This window comes from Onthophagus taurus, chromosome 6, assembly GCF_036711975.1.
Source record: "Onthophagus taurus isolate NC chromosome 6, IU_Otau_3.0, whole genome shotgun sequence".
In the NCBI taxonomy this organism is placed as follows: Eukaryota; Metazoa; Arthropoda; class Insecta; order Coleoptera; family Scarabaeidae; genus Onthophagus; species Onthophagus taurus.
Window position 1 is genome coordinate 32,387,161 of NC_091971.1, and position 25,737 is coordinate 32,412,897.

The window sequence follows — 25,737 nt, forward strand, 5'->3', positions numbered from 1 at the left end:
GACAACATTGATAACCGTCACAACCACTTTAGAATCTCTTGTAAGAATTTATTGTTTGATGTTTAAAAAAGACATCATCAACGATATTTTGTATAAAATTTGGAAAAATTTTTGGGCTGTTAATATAACAAATCCGCGTACCCAACTCAATATCAAAGAAAAAGTTTTCACGAGTACGTTTTTAGCGGGAATTTTCTTTTTGTGCTATTAAATTCAGAATATCCTTATATCAGTTGGAATCAAACTTACGTATATGAAATTTTATATACATGGCAATACCTTTTCGATTGGTATATTTTATTGTCAGTGTGTAGTTTCGATTTACTTTTTTTCCCTTTGGTAATGATCTGCGCGATGCAATTTTGTGTAATACAAGATGTGTTTCAAAATATTTTCACTGAATCTTCCGTGAGACAGAGAAAATTGATTTTTGAAAAAGAAAATATTTCCGATAAGGAATTGGTATTGAAATGTTTGGAACAACACAAATTATTATTAAAGTAATAAGACAAAATTTGTTTTTAAACTATATTTTTGCTCATTTTTTTTTTTTAGATTATGTACAAACTTGGAAAATTCGTTCAACATCGTCATTTTAATTCAATACATGACGAGTACAATGTCGATTTGTTCGAGTGCTTTAGTTTTGGTAATTCTCTAATATTTTATAACATTATTTATTTTCTTTTTGCATTATTTTATAGAGATTAGATAGAAACCAATTCTCAAAAATGATAATGTATTCGGTTGCCCATCTCATCCAGTTGTTCTGTTACTGTTTCGTTGGACAAGAACTAACATATCAAAGCACACTTTTATCTGATAAAATTTTTAGTTGCAATTGGTGTTCACGTTTCGATCAAGATTTTCGTAAAACGATGATTATGATGATACAAAGAAGTCATCGCCAGTGTGTTTTAACAGCTGTCGGTGTAACAAATTTGGATTTCGCGGGGTTTATAAAAGTTTTGAGAATATCTTTCTCATTTTATACACTTTTTGATTCGTTAATGACTCGAAGAGGACTTTAAGGATTACTTTATGATGACACTCATCCTGTATACAGATTTCAAGTTACTATAAAGCCTATTTTAGTAACATTTGATTACTACAGATTGATTAATACAGCGTTAATTTTGATTCTTCTTAAGTCATGTTTATACCAGTTACTTAAGGTTAAAGAATTTGGTCTCTAAAATAATTTATGAGAATAAATAATTCTCATATCTTTATACAGAATAATTTTTCTTATTTATCCAATAAGTGAATTGATTTGAAGTTGAATAAAGTGTTAAAAAGAGAATATTTTGTTTAGTTTTTTTTTGTCATTCTAGAAAAATTATTAATTAGAACTGAAGACATTAGAAATATGTGGATATTATAAGGATCCTAATAAGGATGATAAGATGATTTAAGAAACTGTAAATTAGACAGATGAAGAATTAGCGATGGATACAGCGTGAATTAGAGCAAAAAGAAAAAAGAAGAATGGATTCCTCCATAGCACCACCGACAAAAGAACAATATTCTGTAAATAAACAGTTTAAATAAAGCAGGAAAGCTCCTCCACCCCATTCCGTCTCCCCCACTCCATGCCACCCTCCCTCAAGTCGTCCCACCTCAGTATATGATGATTTGTCTCTCAATCATCCCCAAACAATCTACACATTCTCTTCATTCCCGCACATAAATCCCGCAACCATATCTTTTTATTTCTCTCTTCCCTCCTCCATCAAATAGTCTGCAATTTCTGTCATTAAGACACAGCCTTCTACTGTGTTGACTCTTAATATTGTCCTACCCTACTGTGATATAACATTCCACTCTTTTTTGTAGTCCATACTTTGCCATCTCAGACTTAATCTCCCTCCAACATCCTCCCAAAATCTTAAAGTCGCTTTTCCACTCCACCCTCATCTTCTTCAGCTTTAACTCCTCTCGTACTACATATCCCGGACTGTCTCTGCTCAACCCCAAGACCCACCTTCAATATCTCTCCTTAACTTCTCCACCATCTTGTGCTCCTTCCAACCACACTCTTCATCAATCCATCAAACATTCTTTTCCCCCAGCTTGATATCTGCCCAAATAATCTGCTTGCTTTTCAAATTATCTACCTAAGATGAGTCCTCACCCCATTATCCGTTTCAAAGATAAAACCCATGTACGGAACCTCCCTTAGCTCCTCCTCCGCTAACCTTTCATTCCCATTTCTCACTTTTTCATTTCCCGCCCCGGCAGATTTTTATAATTTTCGATTTTTTAAACATTCACCTCCAAATCCTAACCATCAAAGTATGTCCCATCATCCGTTTCAATTCTTTAGAATCTGTTGCCACAGCAAACAAACTAGCACTTATTGGGCACCCTTGTCTCAACTCTCTATTCGTATAAAATCGTTTACTCATTTCTCCATTCACCTCCACACTTGACACAGTCTCCGTGAATATCTGTTCCATCTTCTCTAATAGATATCGCTTTTCCTTCCCTTCCTCCACACAATTACTTCCTTCCTTTTCATTCCGTGCATTAAAGTTCTCCCGGATTACCAGATATCCTTCTCACATCCTGAGTCATAGCTTCAAGCTTTGGTTTGGTCTTCCCCATCTCTTTGCTATATACCGTAATTATCTCCGCTTTATCTCCATCCATCTTCACTTCTCTCTTTATTACATCCTTGCTATCGGTAACACTACCTCTTCTTTGATCCTCGTCATGATTCTTTCTGTCATCAGTCTTTTTTCCCCTATTCTGTGCACACTGAGAGTGTCATGGGCGTAGTCAAAATTTGGTCTAGGGGGGCGGGCGAATTAGAGTTAACATCTTGGAGACTTGCCGGACCGGGGGAGGGTGAGGGGGTTTCAAAAATTGAAGAGTTAATTTAACAACACATACTTTATTTATAACATTAATCGCCTAGAATTTTCAGAAAATGTTTCTATGACTTCTAACTCGATTTCATTCTTTTTTTCCGACAGAAGATTTTTATGCACACTCATTAAACGTAGTCCATTTAAACGGTTTTCCCCCATCGTTGATCTTAACTATGTTTTGACACGTCTTAATGTGCTAAATGATCTTTCTATTGTACTTGTGGAACAAGGCTGCGCTATTGAGATCATTAAAGTATTTTTTATGCCGGGAAAGAATATATTCGCTTCTTTAATCACTTCAACCATTTCCAGATCTTTTAAGATCTGTCTATCAAGGTTTTTTCAGCCCACGCATGATACCACAATTCAGTTTCAGACTGAAGCTCTTTCAGGTCGTACAATTCAGCAATTTTGCTCTCTGTTTAAAATCTTCAAATTTAGTATAAGATAAGGATGTGGGGATAATATAGAAAAGGCCGGTACGTTTTCTACAGAAAATCTGTTCTCCAACGCTGACGTTAAAGAGTCCAGGTATGGAATAAGTATCGTACGTTTCCAATACTCAGCAGGTGAATCTGCAGGAGTGTTTGAACGATGCTGCTGGTGCTTTACTATTCTGGATGGATGAAGTTCTATTTGTACTTCCTCCACAATCCTATTGGCAGAAGCATCCGTAGTTTGGCGATGAACTTTCACTACATCAATAATTTTCTTAATGTGGTTAGTACATTGAAGGAGATCTAAACCCTTTGACTGGAAAACATTTGCAACAGGTTTCAGTAAAGCAGAGTACTTAGATATAATGCAGGTGGAGATAATAAATACAGGTTTCGTTTCAGCACAATGCAGCTGAACGGCTGTCTTTCTGGTAGCAGTGTTTCCTTCCTCTGCGAGTCTCTCTAGACCATGTAGGAGACCTAAGAAGTTTTGCATGAAGATGGAAATACTTCGGTATTTTTGAGACCATCTTGTTATAATCTAATATCTCTAATATCTCTCTTGTTTAATATAATAATAATAATAATAATAATTTATTGAGCCAAATTAGAAAAAAACAAAATACAATAATAAGGAAAAATACAATAATATTAAACTTAAATTATAGCTCAAAGGGTGCAAGGGCAGAAAAGGCAAAACAATGCCACTGATTTTACTTGCACCTGATGAGAACAGCAGCAGAAAATAAAATAAAAGTTAAATCAAATCAAAACTGAGCAGTATCAATGAAAATGAGATAATAAAAATAAAAACAAAAATAAAAACAAATAGTTAGGATTATTAAATTACCAAAAAAATCAAAAGCAACATTATATCAATTATCACAAAAACCGATCAAACACCCTCTCGCGCAAAATAATATCTAATTATAATTTAAATTTTAAATTAAGATACCATTAATAATTATAGAAACAAAATTAGTAAGTACGTAATTACGCATTGAAAGATTAAAATAAAACATAATAAAATAAATACCTTTAGTCTTAAAAAATTTCCTTATGTCCATTTTAACACAGCACTACGACTAGGTTATAACTTCAGCAGAAACGTTCCTAGTGGTTTACATGTTTATGATTTCTGTCGACTAACCAGAATAAAGTTATGAAGGTCTAGTTAGTCTTCTCGGCAACAGATGTCGCCGTTGGTATAAAGGCCTAGTCAATCCTCTCGACAAACCAATGTGACGCATGAATCATGGTGCAGTCTATTTGTAATTAAGAGTTTATTTTTTTGTAAAAAAAGTGTAATTATTTCAGAGATTTAGGGGGGGGGGGGGGCATGGCCGCTCCCTGGCCGTCTCTGGCTTCGCCCATGGAAGATGTCATTCATAACCCTCTAGCAACCCATATTTAATTCTATCCCACTCCACTTTCTCTATCCATATCTCCAGCAGTCCACTCAAACTTTTGTAAGCATTCCCAAAAGTACTTCCCCCCTCTATTGCAATATCCCGCCATAGATATTTACATACTGGTGTTTAACAACGAAGAAGACGTTGTCTGCGAAATAAAAGAGATACTGGTATTTAAAATCAAGATAGAACCAATTAAGATAACAAAACTAATACCACAGTAGCAAGCAAGCAAGTCTAAAAGTCCTTGACATAGAAAAAATAGACTCTTAGTCTTATAAGCGAAACTCATTTCACAAAAGAATCCTACTTAAATTCAAAGACTTCAAAGTTTATCATACCACTCATCCAGATAACTCTGCTAGAGGACTGTGCCTCCTCCGCTATAACCAAAGAAAATATGTCTCATTATGAAGAACTAGGGAATAATACACCAAAAATGTAAGCTGCTATGATTAATGTAAGATGAAAAAACTATCAGTTTATAGTAGCGGCAGTTACTGCCCACAAAGGCACCCATTGAAAAGAGACCGATATCTCGAATTTCTGAAGAAACAAGGTTATAAATTTATCATTGGTGGTGCCTTTAATGCTAAGAACATAGCTTTACAAGGTTGACCACGATAAAAGGCAGAGAACTCTACGAAGCTATAAAAGGGTATAAATGAGTATTGTCTACTGGAAAGCCAACATATTAGCCGAGAGACTACAATAAAATACCAAACTTGATAGATTTTTACACCGTCAAAAACATCTTCGCAGATTAATTACAAATAAAAGGAAGGTGGGTTATGGACTCAGACCACTTTATCTAACAATTATTCTAACTCTTAATCGTTATACAGAAAGCCGCTGACCTTACGTTTGTCAAATAACATACGTTTCGTCTCGTGCTTTGAAGAAAAAATGAATCTCTCAGTAATCATGAACCTGATGAAGTGGAACTGTTTGTCAAAAACATACAAGTAGCTTGGGAAAGTACTCCGACATTGCTAAGAAGAGTTGCAGTAAAAAACTATTCAAAAGAAATTAGATAGTAATAATAATGTCAGAAAAATAGAAACTAAGAACAAGATTACAGTAAACTAGATCACCCCTAGACAAAACTAAGTTAAATAATCTTAGTTAGCAACTAAAAAGAGAAATAAGCCAATTAAAAAGCGATTCTGTCAACACATACGTAAATGAACCTCCCGGCAACAATAGCACAGAACACTTCCTTTGGAAAGCAACAAAGAGATTTAAAAAACCTATTATATAGATCCATCTGCTAAGAACTGAAAATAGAAAATGAACAAGAAACAGTCAACAAAAAGCCGACCTATTTGCAAATCAGTTTGGAAAAACTTATCCGGTTAATGAAGATGAGGAAAAGGATGTAATGATGGAAAATTTCATTCAAAACGACGAAGAGAATAAGCAAACTACTTCTCTAAGAGAGGTAACTACAGATATTAAAGAAAACATTAACTCAAAAAAGACAACATGATTTGATCTGATAACAGGAAATACTACGAAACATTTCGAGGAAAGCTATAATAAAACTGACAAATTTAATTAACGCCTCATTCAGATTACAATATGTCCTGATGAAAAATATGAACTGAGCATAAAATACATAAACTGTACTGGCTGTAAAAATGTATCTGGAAAATAGCAGAAGGAGTTATAATACCAAAGCCTAAAAACAACCTCAAGATATTACATCATATATACCTACCCCTTTATTATCAATATTGTCAAAGTTATTCCAAAAACAACTGCTGTAACCTGTGATATTCCTCAATTATAAAATGATACGATAGCCACAGTTGTAGACTTGGCCATATTTTCAATTAGAAACAAATTATTCTATATTCAACAAATACAGAAATCGACAAAGATATGGAAAATAAAGTTAAATGAAAATAAGTCCGTACATGTCGATTCCAAAAACCAAGATCTGCATCAAGAACTGGAAGATGAAACAGTGGATGAAATGTGAAAGTTCTGCTAGAAGACATGAAAAGAGACTTGATCACCATGTGAATATTGAGGCTATTGAACTCCTGGACAATTCATAGCTAGTGAGAAGACTCAAATCTTCTGAATTGGTTTAAGAAAGTATTGACTAGAGTCAATGAAAACTAGAGCATGGTGCGGTAGTATACTTCAGTTAATAATGGCAGAACGTTAAGGACATTGCTGAGTATACCTTAATTTAAGATTATTTTGCCGTAGTAGCTGATTTATTGATTTGAGCTGTTTTTTTCGTCGGTATTGAAAACGCGTCGTCATGTCACAACCCGAGGGTATCACATTCCATATGAAATGTTGATATCCAACATATGGTCAATCCAGTCATAGATTACATTATGACTGATAATGACTAAAAACTCGAGGGTAGAGGAGTTTGATTGAGTGTGGATGAGACGTGAAGAGTTGATATGCCTTAATTCAAATTGCAACTCCAAAGTTTGAAATATACAGTGTGCGGCAAAATTATGGAATAAATTCAATAAAACGCTTATAAACATTATTTTGTAAATACGGCGAAACAAGTCTGTTTTGATTTTTCAAAACACACTTTCTGAGCCCATATTTACTTTTCGATAGTCATTTGTTTTTAAATTATGCCGTCATTAACAAAAAAATAGTCTTTTATATTCCGTAATAAAAAGAATTGTGAATATAGGTTCAAAATGTGTGTTTTGAAAACCAAAATAGACTTGTCACGCCGTTTTTGCAAAATAATGTTTATAAGCGTTTTATTGAACTGAAAACTTTTAATAATTAGTACATAATAAATGTTCTTTTATAATTCATTTTAACCATCTGTAAAATTGATTTTTAATTCTCCACACTCTCTTGAGAAATAACCGATGTTAACCTGTCAAAATTTGATATCCATTAATAATTGAATCTATTTCTCTCGAATATAACTCAATTATCCTGTCTTTGCGAATTTATTTCTTATTGCTACTTCAATCAAAAATGACCAAGGAAAAAAAAGATATTAAAAGATTATCTATTGGTAAGTTTTAATCTTTATATCCAACACATCTCGTTAATCTCATTTCCATTTCGTTTCAGAATTCACCAAACATATTAATCAAGATGGAGCTAAAGTGGGAATACTCGCTCCGAAAATTCTTTTGGAAACGTTATGTTTATGGCCGGATTCAACAAGCCTAAAAATTCTTTTCGCAAATTACTTTGTTTTTTTTAATCTATTCGTTATTGAGTGTTTTCACACTTATTACGCTGTGTTATATTACGCTGAAAATGCCGTAAGCTCTATGACAACATTGATAACCGTCACAACCACTTTAGAATCTCTTGTAAGAATTTATTGTTTGATGTTTAAAAAAGATATCATCAACGATATTTTGTATAAAATTTGGAAAAATTTTTGGGCAGTTAACGTTGCAAATCCTCGCACACAAATCGAAATAAAAAGAAAAGTTTTCACGAGTGCTATTTTACCGGGAACTTTCTTTTTTTTCGCCGTTCTTTGTAATTTAGAAATTACAGGAACACCATTTATTAAGCAGCATTCGTTAATATTGAATTCTGAATATCCGTATATAAGTTGGAATCAAACATATGTATACGAAAGTTTGTATATATGGCAATACTTTTTCGATTGGTACGTTTTATTCACAGTGAGCAGTTTCGATTTACTTTTTTTACCGTTGGTAATGATCTGCGCGATGCAATTTCGTGTAATACAAGACGTGTTTCAAAATATCTTTACTGAATCTTCCGAAAGGCAGAAGAAATTGATTTTTGAAAGGGAAAATATTTCCGATAAGGAATTGGTGTTGAAATGTTTGGAACAACACGAATTATTATTGAAGTAATGAAATAAAACTTGTTTTTAAACTATATTCTTGCTCAAATCTTTTTAGATTATGTACAAATTTGGAAAATTCATTCAACATCGTTATTTTAATTCAATACGTGACGAGTACAATGTCGATTTGTTCGAGTGCTTTAGTTTTGGTAATCCTGAAATATTTTAGAATTTTGTTTATTATTTTTTGATTGATTTTGTAGAGATTAGATAGAAGCCAATTCTCAAAAATGATGACGTATTCGGTTGCTCATCTCACCCAATTATTCTGTTATTGCTTCGTTGGACAAGAACTAACACATCAAAGTACACTTTTATCAGATAAAATTTTTAGTTGCAATTGGTGTTCAGATTTCGATCGAGATTTTCGTAGAACGATGATTATGATGATCCAAAGATGTCATCGCGAATGCGTTTTAACAGCTGCCGGTATAACCAATTTGGATTTTGCAGGGTTGATAAAAGTTTTGAGGATTTCTTTCTCATTTTATACACTTTTTGATTCGTTAATGACTCGAAGAGGACTTTAAGATCACACTCATTACTGTATACAAAGAAAACGAAAATTTTAAAACCTGCAAGAATGAAATTACTAATAAAAACTATTTTAGTATATTTTAGTTACTTACAGCAATAAAAGTAGGATAATTCAGTTTAATAAATCCCATCGCATTCATAGAGTAGGGTTGTAGCGATTTTAGATTAAGTAATATAACGTAAATTTTGACTTTTCTTAGGTCATTTTCATACCAGTTACTTAAATTTAAGGAATTTGCAAAATTTGAACCCTAAAATATGGAATAAGAATAAAAAAACTTGATTGAAAATAACTTTTTTATTTACCCAATAAGTTAGTTCGTTTGAAATTGAACATAATAAAAATAATTGGGAAAGATGTCCGAAACAGTATGGTAAAATTTGGATATTTTCTTTGAATCCGTTTAAGTTAATTAAAAATAATGAGACACATAAAGCGGTTACGCTGGTTGTTAATTGAATAAAGTGTCCAAAGGAGAATATTTTGTTCAGTTTTTGAGTCATCCTAGAAAAATTAATAAATTAGAAATTAAAAAAAATATAATATGGATATTTTGAGGATTCTAATAAGGATGATAAAATATGGTGAACCATTTTAAACTCAGTTTTCTATAATTTCCTTATTAGTGTAGCTTCCACGTGCGGCAATTATAGTGTCAAACCTCGTTAGCATGCATTTCACAAGTCCTCGATCCAATTCGTAGCAGATGTTTTCGATGGAGTTTAGGTCTGGGCTCAGGAGCGACAAGTCCATTCTAGGAGCCCCAATGTCATCGCATCAATTGATGGTGGACCTCACAACATAACAGTTAGCGTTGTCGTCCTGAAAGCAACATAGGCCCACTTCGTAGAATAGTGGGCATTCTGGTTAACATGAATTCGGGGTAAGAGTCTCAATCCACTCATCGAAACAACACTCCCGGATACCTGTTGAATCTCCTGGTGTATGTGATCCATCGGTAGGGTGCGGTGCTTCCGAATTACTCGGGGCAAAATCGACCATTTATGTGACACTCGACGATTTCACCTTTCTTGAAATCAGGTAATTCTGCACTGCGTGACAGCTTGTATGCGACTACAGCCAGCGTGACGAACATCTCCAGATGTCGGCATTTACATGGGTGTCCAAATACTTATTGGTAGATAGTGTATATGGTAGTAGTGCTACCATGATAAATATAAAAAGCAGTACACATTTATCTAGTTTTTAAGAATTTAATATAGATAAGTTAGGAGTATAAATAAGAGTGTTCGCATATTATTAGCAGTTCTGTTTAAGTTCTAATACTTAACATTTTCAATACAAAAGTGATTCGCAAAAGTCCCAGGCTGTTACCCAGAATTGGAACTGATGATTAAAAGATAAGTAAAGGCATCAGCCAAAGAATCACAGTGATGAAATTTCGTATGAAAAAGAACCGATAACCCCCGAGCCAGTAGGAATCAGAGACCTGCATGAATGGTTTCATTCTCCCGAATGAAACATTCACAGAAAAACGAATAGTGAATTAACATTAACACATCAAGAGCACGCTACAATGTAACACACGTATTGTTCTACAACATCAAGCAGTAGGCGTCTCTCTCAAGTCTAACGAAAAGCAGCGAATCGTTAAAAGTATTCGCGAATCATTTAAAATGATTCATTGCTTCACGCACACATTAGTGTTTTTGTATATAATCATTGTTACTTTAATACCGAACATAAGTAAAGTAATGTTAAGTTGAACACAATTTAAATTTATCCAAAGTTATCTAAATTTGGCTAAACTTATAAAAATTGTCTAAAATATTCAAAACGTATCTAAAATTATCAAAAATTTACAAAATAGTTCAAAATGATCAAAATGTTACTGAAATTATGTATACAATCATCTGCATCCAAATACATAAAGAGTGGCTAATTTGATCGTTTAAAATGTAGAAATTTTTATTTTTACTGTGTTTATTAATTTAAAAAAGTTCTAGAAGATCAAGTTTATAACTTTTAGAACATTCATGAAGTAATGAAATGTTTTCATAATTTATGCTATGTCCCGTCTCGATATATTTATATAAATTAGATTGAATTCGACTTTTATGTTCCAGAATTCTGGTTCCTAAATGACGTCATGTCTGTCCAATATAAATTCCGTTACAGTTAGAACATCTAACCGAGTAAAGGCCATTTTTGCGAAGTATATTCCCATTTTTAGGGTGGTAATGAGATAAAAGTTTAATAATAGAACAATTGTTAGAAAACGCTTATTTAATTTTATATTTATCAAAAATGTTTCTGGACGCCAAAGATATTTTATTATATGAAATGGGTTTGTAACTTTATGGGTCTTTACTCTGAAGTAATCTGAAATGTAAAGTATTGATAATATTTAAAGAAAAACCGTTATTCAATGCAAGAGTATGGATGTATTTAAATTCATCAATTTTATGTTTTTCTGATAAAGGGTAACTGATGGCAGCACGGTTAATCAAATAACGAAAATTCGCCAATTTATGAGACATTGGATGAAAGGAATCAAAAAGAAATCTAGTTAGAACCATAGAAGGTTTCCTATAAATATTGTAAGACAAAGTGTTATTAATTTTAGTAAGTTCAAGATCAAGGAAGTTAAGTGAACACTCTCTCTCAATTTCTAAAGTAAAATTTAAATTAGTATGTAGATTATTTATAAAATCGTAAAAATCGTTCAGTGAAGCCAAATTCCCGCCCCACACACAAAATGCATCATCGACGTACCTTATCCAAGTGACCGGTGTGAAAACAGCACGGCAAACATAGCACGCCAAACATATGCTTAGATCACACGTAACGAGTATAGTGGCGAGACAGTAAAATGTCACTAGGCCGAGAGAGTGGCGTGGCCGAGTAAGTGTTTACACGTATTTTTCTGTTTTCGACTTTTATGAAGAATAAGTTCAGTTTGTTATCGAAGCTACAATCGAAAATCTGTAGTTGCGTATCGGAACATGGACCGTAAAATGTATATTAAAAAATGTACTAAGTTACTTATACCGCTCTTAATAGAGGAATTAAATAAATTATTGCGCGAAGAAGATAGACGTGTTTTTACAAGACAATGGATTTTAAGGAGATCAGATCTTGGTGCTACAAACACCCTTTTCAATGAATTGCAATCAGAAGATCCTGATGAATTTAGATCGCTTCTGAGACTTGATATAGAACATTTCAATACGTTGTTGGAAAATATTACTCCAATGATACAAAAACAAGATACTATCATGAGAAAAGCTATACCTGCGAAGATTAAATTAATAATAATAATAATAAATAAATTTATTGCCATAATAAAAAACAAAAAATACAAATTAAAGAAAATGTATACATTTAACTTAATACATAAATACGGGCAAAAGGGTCGATTTATCGCGTAAGCGATATCTTCCAAATAACCCAATCAATCAGCAGTATACTAAGTTATATAGAAAAACAATAAATGAACGGCAAGCTGCTATGCTAAACTTATGGTCACCAAAAACGGTGCATAATGATAGTTGCTGGAATAAAAGAAGAAGAGAAGAGAAGAAAAGTAGAAGAAGAGAAGAAAAGGGAGAAGAAAAAGTTTTCAGGAAGATACTTGAAGAGCCAATAAATGACGTTTTAGGTGGTTTTTAAATGTTACAAGGTGAGGAATATTACGGATCTCAGTAGGCAGACTATTCCAAAGGGTTACTGCCTGCACAGACGATTTATGGTAAATCTCGGTACTATGGGTCGGGAACATAAGCACAGAATCTAACTGAGGTCTAGTAGGTAAACCATGCGACGACAAGCGTTGAAATATACAATACCTTGGGGTTTGATTGTGAAGAACAGTATATAACATAGTTAATATACGAAACGATCTACGGTTCTGACAGCTTAATATCTGCAAATAATTACGGTATGGGGTTATGTGTTGAGATCTCTCGAGATCAAAGATATACCGTATGCAGTTGTTTTGAAGTCTTTGCAGTTTGTTTCGTAGTGTTACCGAAAGATCAGGATATGCCGTGTCAGCATAATCAATATGGGGGAAAATCAGGGAAAAACAAAGATTACGACGGATCATGGGAGGAAGGAAGCAACGGAGACTTTTCAGTGAGTGGAAACAATGATAGACCTTTCTGCAGACGGATTGAATTTGAGGTTTCCAGGACATTGTAGAATCCATAACCACCCCAAGGTTTCTAACCGTGTCTGACAGCTGAATAATGTCTCCGTCAAGCATTAAGTGAATGGATGAAAAATTATTCAGCTTTGCCAGTAAAGGTCGACTGCCAAACGCAATTGCTTGAGTTTTAGAAGTATTTAATTTAAGGCCATAACGTTTGGACCAATCCAAAATATTGGAAAGGTCATGATTAAGACGTGCAATTGCTTCCGGAAAATCATCAATAGTTGTCGTAGTGTAAATTTGGAGGTCATCAGCATACACATGATAATTACAAGAAATACAGTGGGTGACGGCATTAATAAAAATCGAAAAGAGCAACGGACCCAACACACTACCCTGGGGTACACCACATTTAATATCACAAGCAGACGAGAGCGCAGAATCAGCACGCACAGACAAGGAACGACAGGAAAAGTAAGATTGAAACCAAGATAAACATGAAGAGGTAAATCCAAGGGCAGCTAGTGACGCCAACAAAAGATCGTGATCAACCGAATCGAACGCCTTGCTGAAATCAAGTAATACAAGGATGGTAACACAACGTTTGTCGCAAGCATACCTAACATCATCTGTAATCTTAATAAGCGCTGTTGTCGTGCTATGACCCTTACGAAAACCCGATTGAAAGTCGTTGTGCAAGTTAAATTCTTGTAAATACTCTTGAACTTGTAGATAAACAAGGCGCTCGAGAGCTTTAGATAAAACAGATAAAATGGAGATAGGGCGAAAATCATTTAAACTTGAAGGACTCTTGGATTTAGGTATAGGGACAACATGAGCAACCTTCCAGATTGAAGGAAATGAGGATCGTTCAAAGGAGAAGTTAAAAATGTGGGTAATAGGAGTAAGAACAATATCCAATATAGGAAGAAGAAGTTTGAGACCAACTCCATCAGCTCCCACATCGACGAAAATGAATCAAAGTTGTTTTGATTTATAGATGATGACCACAATTCAATTTTTTTTATAAAGCCATGGAGTTTGTCTTTTGCTGTAATGATATTTTCATCCCGCCCTTGAAGACGGGATAAGTCGGAAAGAAAAGCCAATTTCAAAGGGAATTCCGGGTCAGAAATGAATTCAGAGTAATGTGACTTGGCTTGTTGTAAATATACTAATAGTTCAGCGCGAAGTTCCATAACTCTGGTCAGTATTTTGCCTTTTGATAACCACCTAACCTCTGTGTGGTAAAGCAAATTGCGGTGTAGTGCCCCCATATCTTCACAAATGATTCGAAACAATCGAGTCTGCAACGCTTTTCCTTTGATAGAATTTACAATGTTAATAATAATATTTAGAACTTGACTGTATTCTTGTGGCAAGGTTTTGGCTGCAAGAGCTTGGCGATGGAGAAAGCAGTGCATCCAACAAGCGTGTGGCATTTGTTCTTTCAGTCTAGCAATAAATCCACTCTTCGCACCAGTCATGGCTTTTGCTCCGTCACTACAAATAGCAATGCATTTTTGTGTCCAAGCGATATTCATATCTTGGGTAGCTTCAACGAACATGTCATGCAAGAACTGACCTGTAGCATTTTTGGGAAGTGCCTTGCAAAATAGTATTTCTTCCATTAATATTTCATTGGATTCAAAACGCACAAAAGCTACAAACTGCACACAACCCGCAATATCCGTTGATTCATCAAATTGTAAGGACACAAAAGTACTTTTCTTTATTTTTTCTATGACTTGATCACGAACGTCAGTCGCCATATTGCTTATCCTGTGTTGAATGGTATTGTCAGAGAGAGGTATACTTTTGAGCTTTTCGACCTCTTGTTTACCAAACATAATCTCTGCTATATCTAAAGCCGCTGGTAAAATCAAATTTTCGGCAATACTGTGAGGTTTTCCTGCTTTAGCCACACGAAAAGCTACTCGATAACTAGCGAGCAACGCTTTCTCATTTAGGTTGGACATTTGTCCTATAGCAGTTTTTTGATGTTCAAGAGCTTTCGTTTCCACTCAAAAAATTCCACGGGTTTATTTCTTTCATTAGGATGTTTTGTGTTTAGGTGGCGTACCAACTTCGATGGTTTCATGCTTTCTCTTGACAAAATTTCAAAGCAAATTACGCACAGCGGTTTATTCTCAATGACAGTAAACCCAAATTTCAAATAATTATCGTCATAAAGACGTTTTTTCTTTATTCCACTACTCCCACTAGACGTTGATGGTCTTTTTAGGAATTTATCCATTTTCAATTATAGCAGACAACTCAAATAAATACTACTTGCACTCAACTGCCGTGGCCGCGGTCGACCTGATTTATAGGGTTATAGGCCAGCGTTTCTCGAGATTCATTGCAAAGCGTAACGAAACGTCTCGAAACTTGTGAACCTTTCGCGCGGGCGAATATCAGCGCCATCAGATGGCGCTGGGAGTTTCGACCCTAACAAATATAACGCAAACGCCTAAAATTTTTGTATGGAATAAATATTTTTAACATACATGAAAAAAGGGTCGGGGGGTCGCGAAATATTTTTTGTTACTAGGGGGGTCGTGTCACGAAAAAGGTTGAAAAACACTGCAATACGTTATACGGAACTGTTTTTGAATTACCACGGCACTACATGATTTACAGTTCTGTTGAATGAAAGGACATAGTAACAGTGAATCGATTAATATTAGACATGTGAGCCATTCGTTGCGTTCTCGGAGTCGACAATACAGTAACTTAAGAAAGAACACCACACAACATGATTCACAGTAACTATTGACGAATGCAACGAATACGAATCCCAACGTGAACCATTCGTTGCAGGTCTCTGATAGGAACCTCAAATTGGCCAATTAAGAAATAACCAGCCAAACAAACAACAGACTGACATAAACTACCTAAACAAAGAAAATAAGAACAAGAAAAGTTGAATAAGAATCATCTTTTGCAACATAATGAATTTGAATTTAAGTTTTGATACCGAAGCGCCTTGTGAGAATTTCAATTATAACCACTGGTTAATCAATACCAAACTTTGATGGAAATATTGTAGTTTTATCACATCTCATAGAATTAGTTGAAAATTTTTTCAAACTTGATTTTGACGTTGTAGAAAGAAAAGAAAGCAAAGAAAACAAAGGAAATTCATAAACGAATGATAGGCTTTAATTGCTTCCCGAGAACTCAGAACGTGGCAAGATTCAACGCTCGAGGACATAGTAGCCGTCATCATAAATAATGATCCCCAAAACACGAAACATTTCCTATAAAAACTCTTTACGTTCGGTTTTTGAAACCACCCATGCAGCACTTCTTACTTCCAACAAGTGTTCTATCCTCACCAACGACATCGAAATGGCTCCTGCAAAACCCAAACCACAACTCACAAACACTAAATCCCCGCAAACTCTCCAACACCTATCAAAAGGCGAAGTTCCCTTCAAATCATATTTCACATTCATGGTTTAAAAAATCACATCCGATCTAAATCATTGGATCTGGAAGGAGAACTACACACTCAAATACTGAAAGTGTCAGGTCTGGGGCCATGCAATCACAAACTGTTCGATCCGCAGTAGGCTTCTCTTCTTGTTTTCATGCCTACGATACTTGAGGCAAATTAATATTTTTCTATTAACACCGGTCTATTGGATTCTTGGTGATAGCGTCTGGTGAGATCCATGACGCTTTATGTAAATTCCGATGTGGGAAGCCTGTCATATTCCATCCTATAGCAAATCTAATCACAAATTCGTCGTTTTCATTAGTATCACTATGTAAGCTGCGTTTTCCTATAGTGTCCAATTATTATTCGACCTATTTTTAATATCATTTCTAGGGATCATATCGTACACCGCCATGATCTTCTGCTGGGTTATATACATTGTTTTTTTTTTTTTTTTAATAATAATATACCTTTATTTACGTTAAGAAAACAAAAATACAGAGACACAATAGAAAAATCAAAGATAGGCGTAAATAAAGTGCGAAAGAAAGAAAAAATTAACCCCGGCAATATGCCATAAAAAAAACCGTGTACATGGACAGAGACATAGCAACTGGCGCAAGCCGGAGTAGCCACCAAAACTGCAGAGCCAGTTTGTGTGTGGCGTTCAGTAGTTAATCTTCATCGATCCATTTATAAAACTTACTTAAAAAAAAAAACTTTACACAAAACTCTCTGTACCTAATAGAGTTGGTTTACTAACAGAACAAGAAAAAAGAAAACAAAAAAAAACAAGAAAACTAATTAGAAACAAAAAAAATATATATATTATAACCACTAATCTCAACTATTTAATAGTAGTATTTGTTAAACCATAATATGAAAAATGTCCTCAATTTGTGGTTCAGTGAACGATCTAGCCCAGATTTTCGCTGTCCGTTTCAAATTAATGTTTTGCTGATTCAAATTCTTTGATGTTAGAAATTCAATAAACTCATTGTATACCCTAGCCAAATAAAAAGTAAAGTGTTTTTGTGCTATTGATTTATTTGTTCGAATTGCAATGGCAAGCCCGTGAGATGCAGTTCGCGTACAATAACAATGGGCTGGGAATGTTAAATCCCTTTGAGTGTTAACTGCCTTAATCACGATTGTCGTGACATACAACTGTTTTACCATACTGTAAGATAGGTTGAATAATTCCATAGTAAAATGTTTTAAGTGTTTTCAAATCACATACATCTCGCAGTCTTTTGAAGATGTAAACACTACGGCGAATCTTATCAACGATTTTTCCCACGTGCGCATCCCACCGCAAGTGGTTGTCAATTAAAACTCCCAGGTAAGTAGTATTTAGTACAGGTGTTATATTTTTGCAAACACATATGCCATCAGTACAATCACTTTTATGTATCGGGAGGGTCATACAGTTATTATTAGTATTTTTTCTAATGGTAAATTTAATAAAGTTTGTCTTTCCTTCATTCAATGTAAGTTTACTATCCTCCAGCCAACTATTTATCATTTTTAGATCTGCCACCGTCTTATCCTCAACATCAGTCCAGGAAGAACCTTCTACAAATAGAACCGTGTCGTCTGCATACGAAATCGACTGCCCTTTCAGGGATAAAGAAAGCAAGTCATTTATGAACAATATAAACAGAAGCGGACCCAATACGGTTCCTTGCGGCACAACTACATTCACTGAAACCATTGTACTGTAATCCTGCCCAATCTTAACACATTGCATTCTATCCTGCAAGTAGGATTTCAATAACTTCCAGGGAATACCTCTAACCCCATAGATATCCAGCTTCTGTAACAATAAACTATGGTCGACAGTATCGAAGGCTTTAGCCAGATCCAAAAAACAGCCAAACAAGGTTTGGACCTATCAAAGCTAGACTTAATTTTTGATGTAAGTTCAGCAATAGCATCATTCGTAGATCTACCTTCAATAAAACCAAACTGATTCTTTGACAGAATCTTATTTTCATTAATAAAACAAGTCAGGCGCACTTTTAAAAGTTTTTCTAAGATTTTATTTAAAATTGTTTACCAAGGAAATAGGTCTGTAGTTTGACGTAGACTGTGAATCTCCACCCTTAAAAACCGGAACAACAACCGCCGTTTTCAATGCTTTAGGAAAATACCCCTGTTCGAAACATCTATTGAATAAAATAGATAAAGCTGGTGCAATTAAGTGAATAATTTTCTTAATTAGTTTTATAGAGATATTGTCACAACCAGTGGAATTTTTATTTTTCATCTTATTTACAATACTTATGATTTCATGTTGATCAGTTGGGGCGAAGAATAATGAGTTGACGTTATTCTTTTACCACTTTTCTGATTTAATAATTTTTGCGCTACATCTTTAAAATATAGATTAAATTCATTCGCGATATCTAGTTCTTTAGTTAACTGTTCATTGGTGGCGGTCTTTACAGAGGATATACTCCCTAGAGGCTTCTCCCTGCCTGTCAATTCTCGTCCAATCCTCCACAAAGCTTTTGCGTTATCTTTTTGTGTGTAGATCTTTAGTTTGTAGTAGCTTTGCTTTAGAGTGGTGATTAACTTTTTAATTGTCACACAATATTGTTTGTATGTATTGTTTAATTGGACATTACCGGGATCCAATTTTGATTGCTTATAAAGAATATCTCTTGTGTTAATAGACCTTATCACACCGTTCGTTATCCAAGGAGTACGCTTCCTATTCTTAGATGTAATTTCCCTCTTGACAGTTACCTTATCCCGCTGATCTTTGATTACGTCACTGATAAATTGTAAGGCATCATCAATGTCAGAAGGGACACTCGCGAAATTTTGTGCAGCAATGTTGTTAATGAATTTATTATAATCAATTATCATTTGGTAGCATTTGTTCTTATTGTGGATAGTGTTGTTTTTAACATTGGGAAAGTTTATCTGCAAGAAAACAGGACTATGGTCGGTAATTTTTGAATGAGATACAATCGACAACAAATTCTTGTGTGGTAGAGAAGTTTTTACTAAAATGTGGTCTTTTACTGTAACTTTTACTGTTGTTGACCACTCGAGTATAATCATTGATATGGGATTCAAAACCCGCAGAAGCTATCACGTCAAGATAAAGCGTGGGAATTACATGTGAACGCTTATACTTATGAATATCGATATTAATGTCTCCCATTATAAATTCCTGCTCTCTAGAACAATAAGCCTTAATGTAGGAATCTAAATTATTAATAAAATTGTATGGATTAAATGATGGTGGTCTGTAAATACCCGTGATACCCAATCTCATTTTCCCTAAATTAATTTCAATTCGAAGAAATTTGATCTTTTGAGAATTCGCTAACCTTATCAACAAAACAATTTAAAGTATCACAATTAACATTTTGTATATCAGAACGAATGTTAATTGTTACATTGCAAAACCTTGTACATAGTCTTAATTTGCACAGTTTTTTACTTATGGGTTGTAAATTCAGTATGTTTCATTTTATTTTGTTGTCCACTGTTGTGTTCTTGATAACTTCACCCAGACATCTGGTCTAAACAGAAGGCCTATTTCCGCCCCTGGTTTATTCAGTATCGTCACGTTCATGTTCCAATTTCATGATCCATTATCGTTCACCTGAGTCGTAGTCAATAAAACCGTCAAATTCGAGGCTTGCTTGTAGGTTTCGGAACAATTAGATTTTGAGGCAATAGGTTTTAGAGCCCTGGGCTATGGGCTCTAAAACCTATTGCCCTCCTCCTTTATCCGGGTTTGGGACCGGCAATGATGATTCCTGAGCTACTCGATCCATCTATTCTTCATCACCTGCGTATCACGATAGTTTTTTTTCGGGTTAAATTGAGCCCAAGATTTAGAAAATAAAAATAGTTGATGAATCAATGGTTTATGAAGAAAAAGATGTCGACTGGAAACAGTGAAAGGAAGAAAAAGCGAGTGGAAAGGGACTCAAAAATTAACTCTAATAAAATGAAGGATACTACGAAATAATAAAAAATTCTTACCAAATAAGTTCTTTATGTTGACTTATACATATTGACAATAATTTTGCATCTTCACTTCTTTCAATTTTGATTTTCTTTCCATCATTTCCTTTCAATGTTAATTCGATTAAACCATAATTTTTTCCTACATTCTTTAAAATTTCACCTCCTATTTGATACTGAACGATTAAATTTAAACACATCCCAAAATATAAAAAATCGTAACCGCAAATTGTATTTAAAACCAAATATAAATTAATAAATCCATGTAAACCGTAGAAAATTTCATACACTGGTGTTACGGTTGAATCGAATGGATACCAAAGTTTATATGGAAGTTCTCTTAATCCCGAAAGATACGGCGTTGCAAATAATGCCAAAGAAAAAATAATTCCACTTGCGTAAGTTAATATTGAATAATAATAGACATTTGTAGTAAATTTAATTTTGTTTTCAAGTTTTTCATCGATAAAGTTTGTTGACCAAAACGTGTAAAAAATTTTGGTGATAATTTTGTTTAATGTTTTTGAATGGATAAATAAAACGAGTATTTTCGATAAAGCCTAAAAAATTAGTAATGTAATATAAAGAAATCATAATAGATATCTTACCTGCAACGTTACAGAAATTTGTGATAAAACATTCGTTAATTTAAATATGTTATTAGAATTTTTAATCACAAATACAATTTGTGCGAATTCTACATATAAAAAGACGAAAAAAATTAAGAAAAATGATGGGTACTTGAGTTTATTATCGTTTTTTGGCCATAAATTAACTGATTTTAACAAAAACTTTGCGAAAGATAACGTTCGTGTTTCTTCAATCATTTCTATCGATACGCTCTATTAGAGTAACGAGATATTTCCTATTTATATCTTATTAATCTAAATTTAGGTTTAGTTTTGCTAAAAAATCTAGTAATAATAATATACTATTACTAAAGTTTTGTTTGAAATTATACGTTTTCGATGATAAATTGATGGTATTAAATGATTCATTATACATTTATAAATCTTTATTAATATTAAAATCCAATAGTAACATAAAGTATAAATTTCTGTAGTTTTTATATTTATTTATGATTTTATTTGATAGATAGCGTCGAATGAATCAATAAAATCAATATAGTGTTATTTTGTACAGCGTACTCGTCGCAAAATATACTAATAAACTACTAACGGGTGTTTTTTTAAGCCCGATAGAACTTTAAATTCAAATAAAGTAACACAAAAAATTATATGTTAAACCAAAAAATTTTTTTGATCGAAAGATCAATTTATGGCATTTTTATTTATTTATTTATTTATTTCATGTGGGTACAGAAACAGGTCGAACCCAATAATACTGTACCACAAACAACCAATTGTATACAAACAAAATAGAATTACAGTTCACAATAATAATAATAATGAATTAACATTAATGGTACAAAAGGGATTCAAAAGGAAAAAAATCTAAAACTAAGTTTAGGTGATATAAATATATCATATATCAAATATCAAATGAACGCTCGAGGCAACACACCAACTGCAGCAAAGAGCAGTTTTTTAAATGCATAGAAAGAATGCTGAAACAGATCTATGTTAACACGATTTGCCGATCTTGCCATTCTCAATAAAGGAGAGTTTTGACAGGCATTGGTTCTAGGAGTAGGTGTCATAAATAGAAAATCAAAGCGAAGTAATCTCGGAGGAACGTGAACACATATAGAACCAACAAGCATTGGAGAATCACACTTGTTGTTTAAAAGTTTGTAAAAATATAATATATCCCCACAAAAGCGACGCTGGTTGAGGGTTAACATACGAAAAGAAGTGCAAGTTGATTCGTAATCAATGTATTGAATGGAAAATTTAAAACAAAGGTATTAGAGGAATTTAGATTGAATACGCTCAATTCTAGATTTATACGAGAGATACTGAGGATTCCAAACGACGCTGCAGAAGTTAAGTGTGCTGTAAACATAGGCAAAATAGAGATTTCTAATTGCAGCAATGTTTGAAAAAGCTACCGTTGATCTCATAATAAATCCTAACATACGCCAGGCTTTGGAGACAACAGTATCGATATGTTTATCAAATAATAATTTATAATCAAATGTAACACCCAAATCTCTAATAAATGAGACACGTTGCAACTTCTCACCAGCGACGCTATAATTGTAGTGGATTGTGTTCACTCTCCTAGAGAAGGAAGTAACATTACACTTTGATAAGTTTAATGAAAGGCGATTATTTAAGCAAAAAGCATGTAGATTGTTTAAGTCAGATTGCAGTTTAGAACAATCAAGAGGTGAGGAGATACGGAGAAAGAGTTTTAAATCGTCAGCATACATTAAACATTGGGCATAATTAACGACGTCAAATATGTCGTTAACATAAATATTAAACAGTAAAGGGCCCAGATGGCTACCCTGTGGAACACCAAAAGGAACCGACACAGGATTAGAGAAAAAACCGTTAATCGAAACAATCTGGCATCTCTCCTTCAGATAGGAAGCAAGCCATTGCAAAAGATTTCCCTGAACACCAAACTTCTTTAGTTTGAACAGAAGTAAGTTGTGATCCACCCGGTCGAAAGCTTTACTAAAATCCGTATAAACTGAATCAACCTGACAAGAATCATCCAGAGTAGATAAGATATACTGGGTATATTCAAGCAGAGAGTAACTCCACCGAGCGACCAGCAAAAAAATCGTGTTGTCTAGAATTGATTTTAGATTTAAGGGCAAAGAATAGACGTGCATGAACTACTTTCTCAAACACTTTCCCAAATGTTGGCAAAATAGATATGGGGCGGTAATCGGATATAGCACCACGGTCCCCAGATTTAAAAATGGGAAGAACAAAAGCCCGCTTCCACAATAAAGGAAAGACACCCATTTTCAATGAAGCATTAAATAAAATAGTTAAAGGAAGGGACAGAGAGTGTGAACATTCCTTGATTAAAATTGATGGAATACCATCAGTACCTATACTGTCTGTAACCCTGATGCCCATCAGGGCCTCCTCAACCTCAATTCTGTCAAACTGCATCTGACTCAAAGGAAGGGTATCCATTTCTATACAATCGACATTATGCTGGATTGGAGCAGGATCCACAAAAACCGAAGAAAAGAAATCAGCAAACAATGAGAATTGAAAAAGTGAGGTAGTCAAGTCGGTTTTTAAAACGCTTCCATCTACAGTGCGCCCTCCTTTTCTCTCGAATTACTTTAATGGTACTATATGAAAACCAACTGGGAAAACCCTTGATAGCTTTGCGTTTTAAAGGGACAAATTCGCGAACAGCAGTATTAACATAGTTATAAAAAATTTGAACAGCGTCATTGATATCACGACCAGCGAGCTCTGATTCCCAGTCAATTCCATTAAAGTACTCATTCAATTCAGGAAACCGGGCTTTTCTAAAACAAAAAGCATCACCATGATGTATAGATAATGAACGAGTAAATGAAATTGAGCAGGAAAACTTTAAAGTGGAGTGCGCACTGTCCTCAGGAAGCAATGGATCACTACAAAGAGATAATTGATGTACATCAGCAGAATTCGTAATAACAAGATCAAGTGTGTTTACATAAGAATTTTTATGATAATTTAGTTGGTTAAGTCCGCAAAGGGAAAGAACATCCAGAAATTCACTGGAGCGGGCGCTGACGGATCCGGAAGCAGTGGCGAAACCGGAATCCAGGTCAAGTGACCAGTTTAATTCAGGCAAATTAAAGTCTCCACAAATTATAAAACGATCATTAGGTTTACTTTCGATAATTAAGGTTAATTGATTTAAAAAATTATTTAGGGAAGTAATATCGTGAGGGGGAATATAAACGCAACAAATATGAATCGTCGTGCATCCCGAGCGCAACGTTACACCGAGCGTCAACACCAGTGAACCAGGCGGACTGAAGAATTGCAGGAAGATACGCTGCAACTCCAATAAGAACACCCCCACCGCGCAAACTGTTCGGGCGATCGCATCTAAAAACATTAAAGGAGGAAGGAAACCCTTCAGAGGAATAAATACCTGGATGTAACGACGTTTCAGTGAGGCACACGACATCAAAATCCGCATTCAAGAGGTTATTATGCAAAGATTGCAGTTTGGTGCGAAGACCCCGAACGTTCTGATAATAAAAAGATAAAGCCATTGTACAAATAATATCATCGAGAAAAAAATATACAGTAAAAAGCAGAAAAATTAAAGTTTATCAACATCGGTGACTTTCCTAATTACTATAGGGCGCGCAGTTTCATTCTTACGGACGTAAACTCTACAATCACGCGTCCAGACAAACTTGTAGCCCTTCTCTCTGGCAGCCTTCCTTACGTTACTTAACAAAAACTTATTCGCAGGCGTCAGATGTTCGTTGATGAAACAGCGTTCAGAGACACCATCAATAGACAGGCCAGGTGGCGAACCCGGAGGACCAGAACGCTTCTTTAGCTTTGCAGCAGCCAGAAAGTTATCTCTGGTGAGACGACTACAAAACCTGACCACAATACCCTTAGGATTCGTTCCACGATTTTGATTTTGATTTCCAGGACCGTGCGGGACACGATGAGCTGCGTCCACATTCGTTGAAGACACAGGAACCCCAATAAAATCACCCATGGTTTTCAACACCATCAAAAGGTCTTCATTATCTTTTTCCGGAACGCCTTGCAGTTCTAAGTTATTTCTTCGGGAGTATTGTTCCAGGTCACCAACACGACCAGACAAATCATCTACTTCTTTGCGCAGCGACATATTTTCGGCATTCAGCTTATCTATAATCTTCAATTGATCCTGAAAGCGTTTCACAGTCGCCTCAAAATCTGTTACCCGCTGACTACAAAATTGTACCGACTCAACCAATTCATCATATCGTGAAGTCATTCTCTGCATTTCCGTTCGCATTTCTCCAATCATCTCGCAAACAGTTCCAAGGGTGACAGAAGAAACATGATCGGCAGGAGTACCAGGAGGGGCACCAAAGGAATGAGATAGGCGTCGCGACGCCACCGGCGGTGGCGATCTGCAAGTGGGACACCTCCATGATGCGCCAGCGACCGATAAGGCGACCGCAGACTCTCTGGCGATATCAACGCATTTGG

General features: G+C 34.7%; 2 protein-coding genes across 2 annotated transcripts; both read left to right on the forward strand.

Annotated features, from left to right (window-relative positions):
* The first annotated feature begins 263 nt into the window (after nt 1-263).
* LOC111419947 (odorant receptor 22c-like) lies at nt 264-1,156 on the forward strand. The gene is made up of 3 exons (XM_071197114.1): nt 264-500; nt 556-649; nt 705-1,156. The coding sequence occupies exons 1-3, from the start codon at nt 343-345 to the stop codon at nt 1,029-1,031; spliced, it is 579 nt and encodes a 192-aa protein (XP_071053215.1). The 5' UTR covers nt 264-342; the 3' UTR covers nt 1,032-1,156.
* A 6,539-nt stretch (nt 1,157-7,695) lies between these two features.
* LOC111419948 (odorant receptor 85c-like) lies at nt 7,696-9,087 on the forward strand. The gene is made up of 4 exons (XM_071196866.1): nt 7,696-7,735; nt 7,795-8,560; nt 8,613-8,706; nt 8,761-9,087. Exons 1-4 carry the CDS (start codon nt 7,696-7,698, stop codon nt 9,085-9,087), a joined length of 1,227 nt encoding a protein of 408 aa, XP_071052967.1.
* Nucleotides 9,088-25,737: the final 16,650 nt, after the last annotated feature.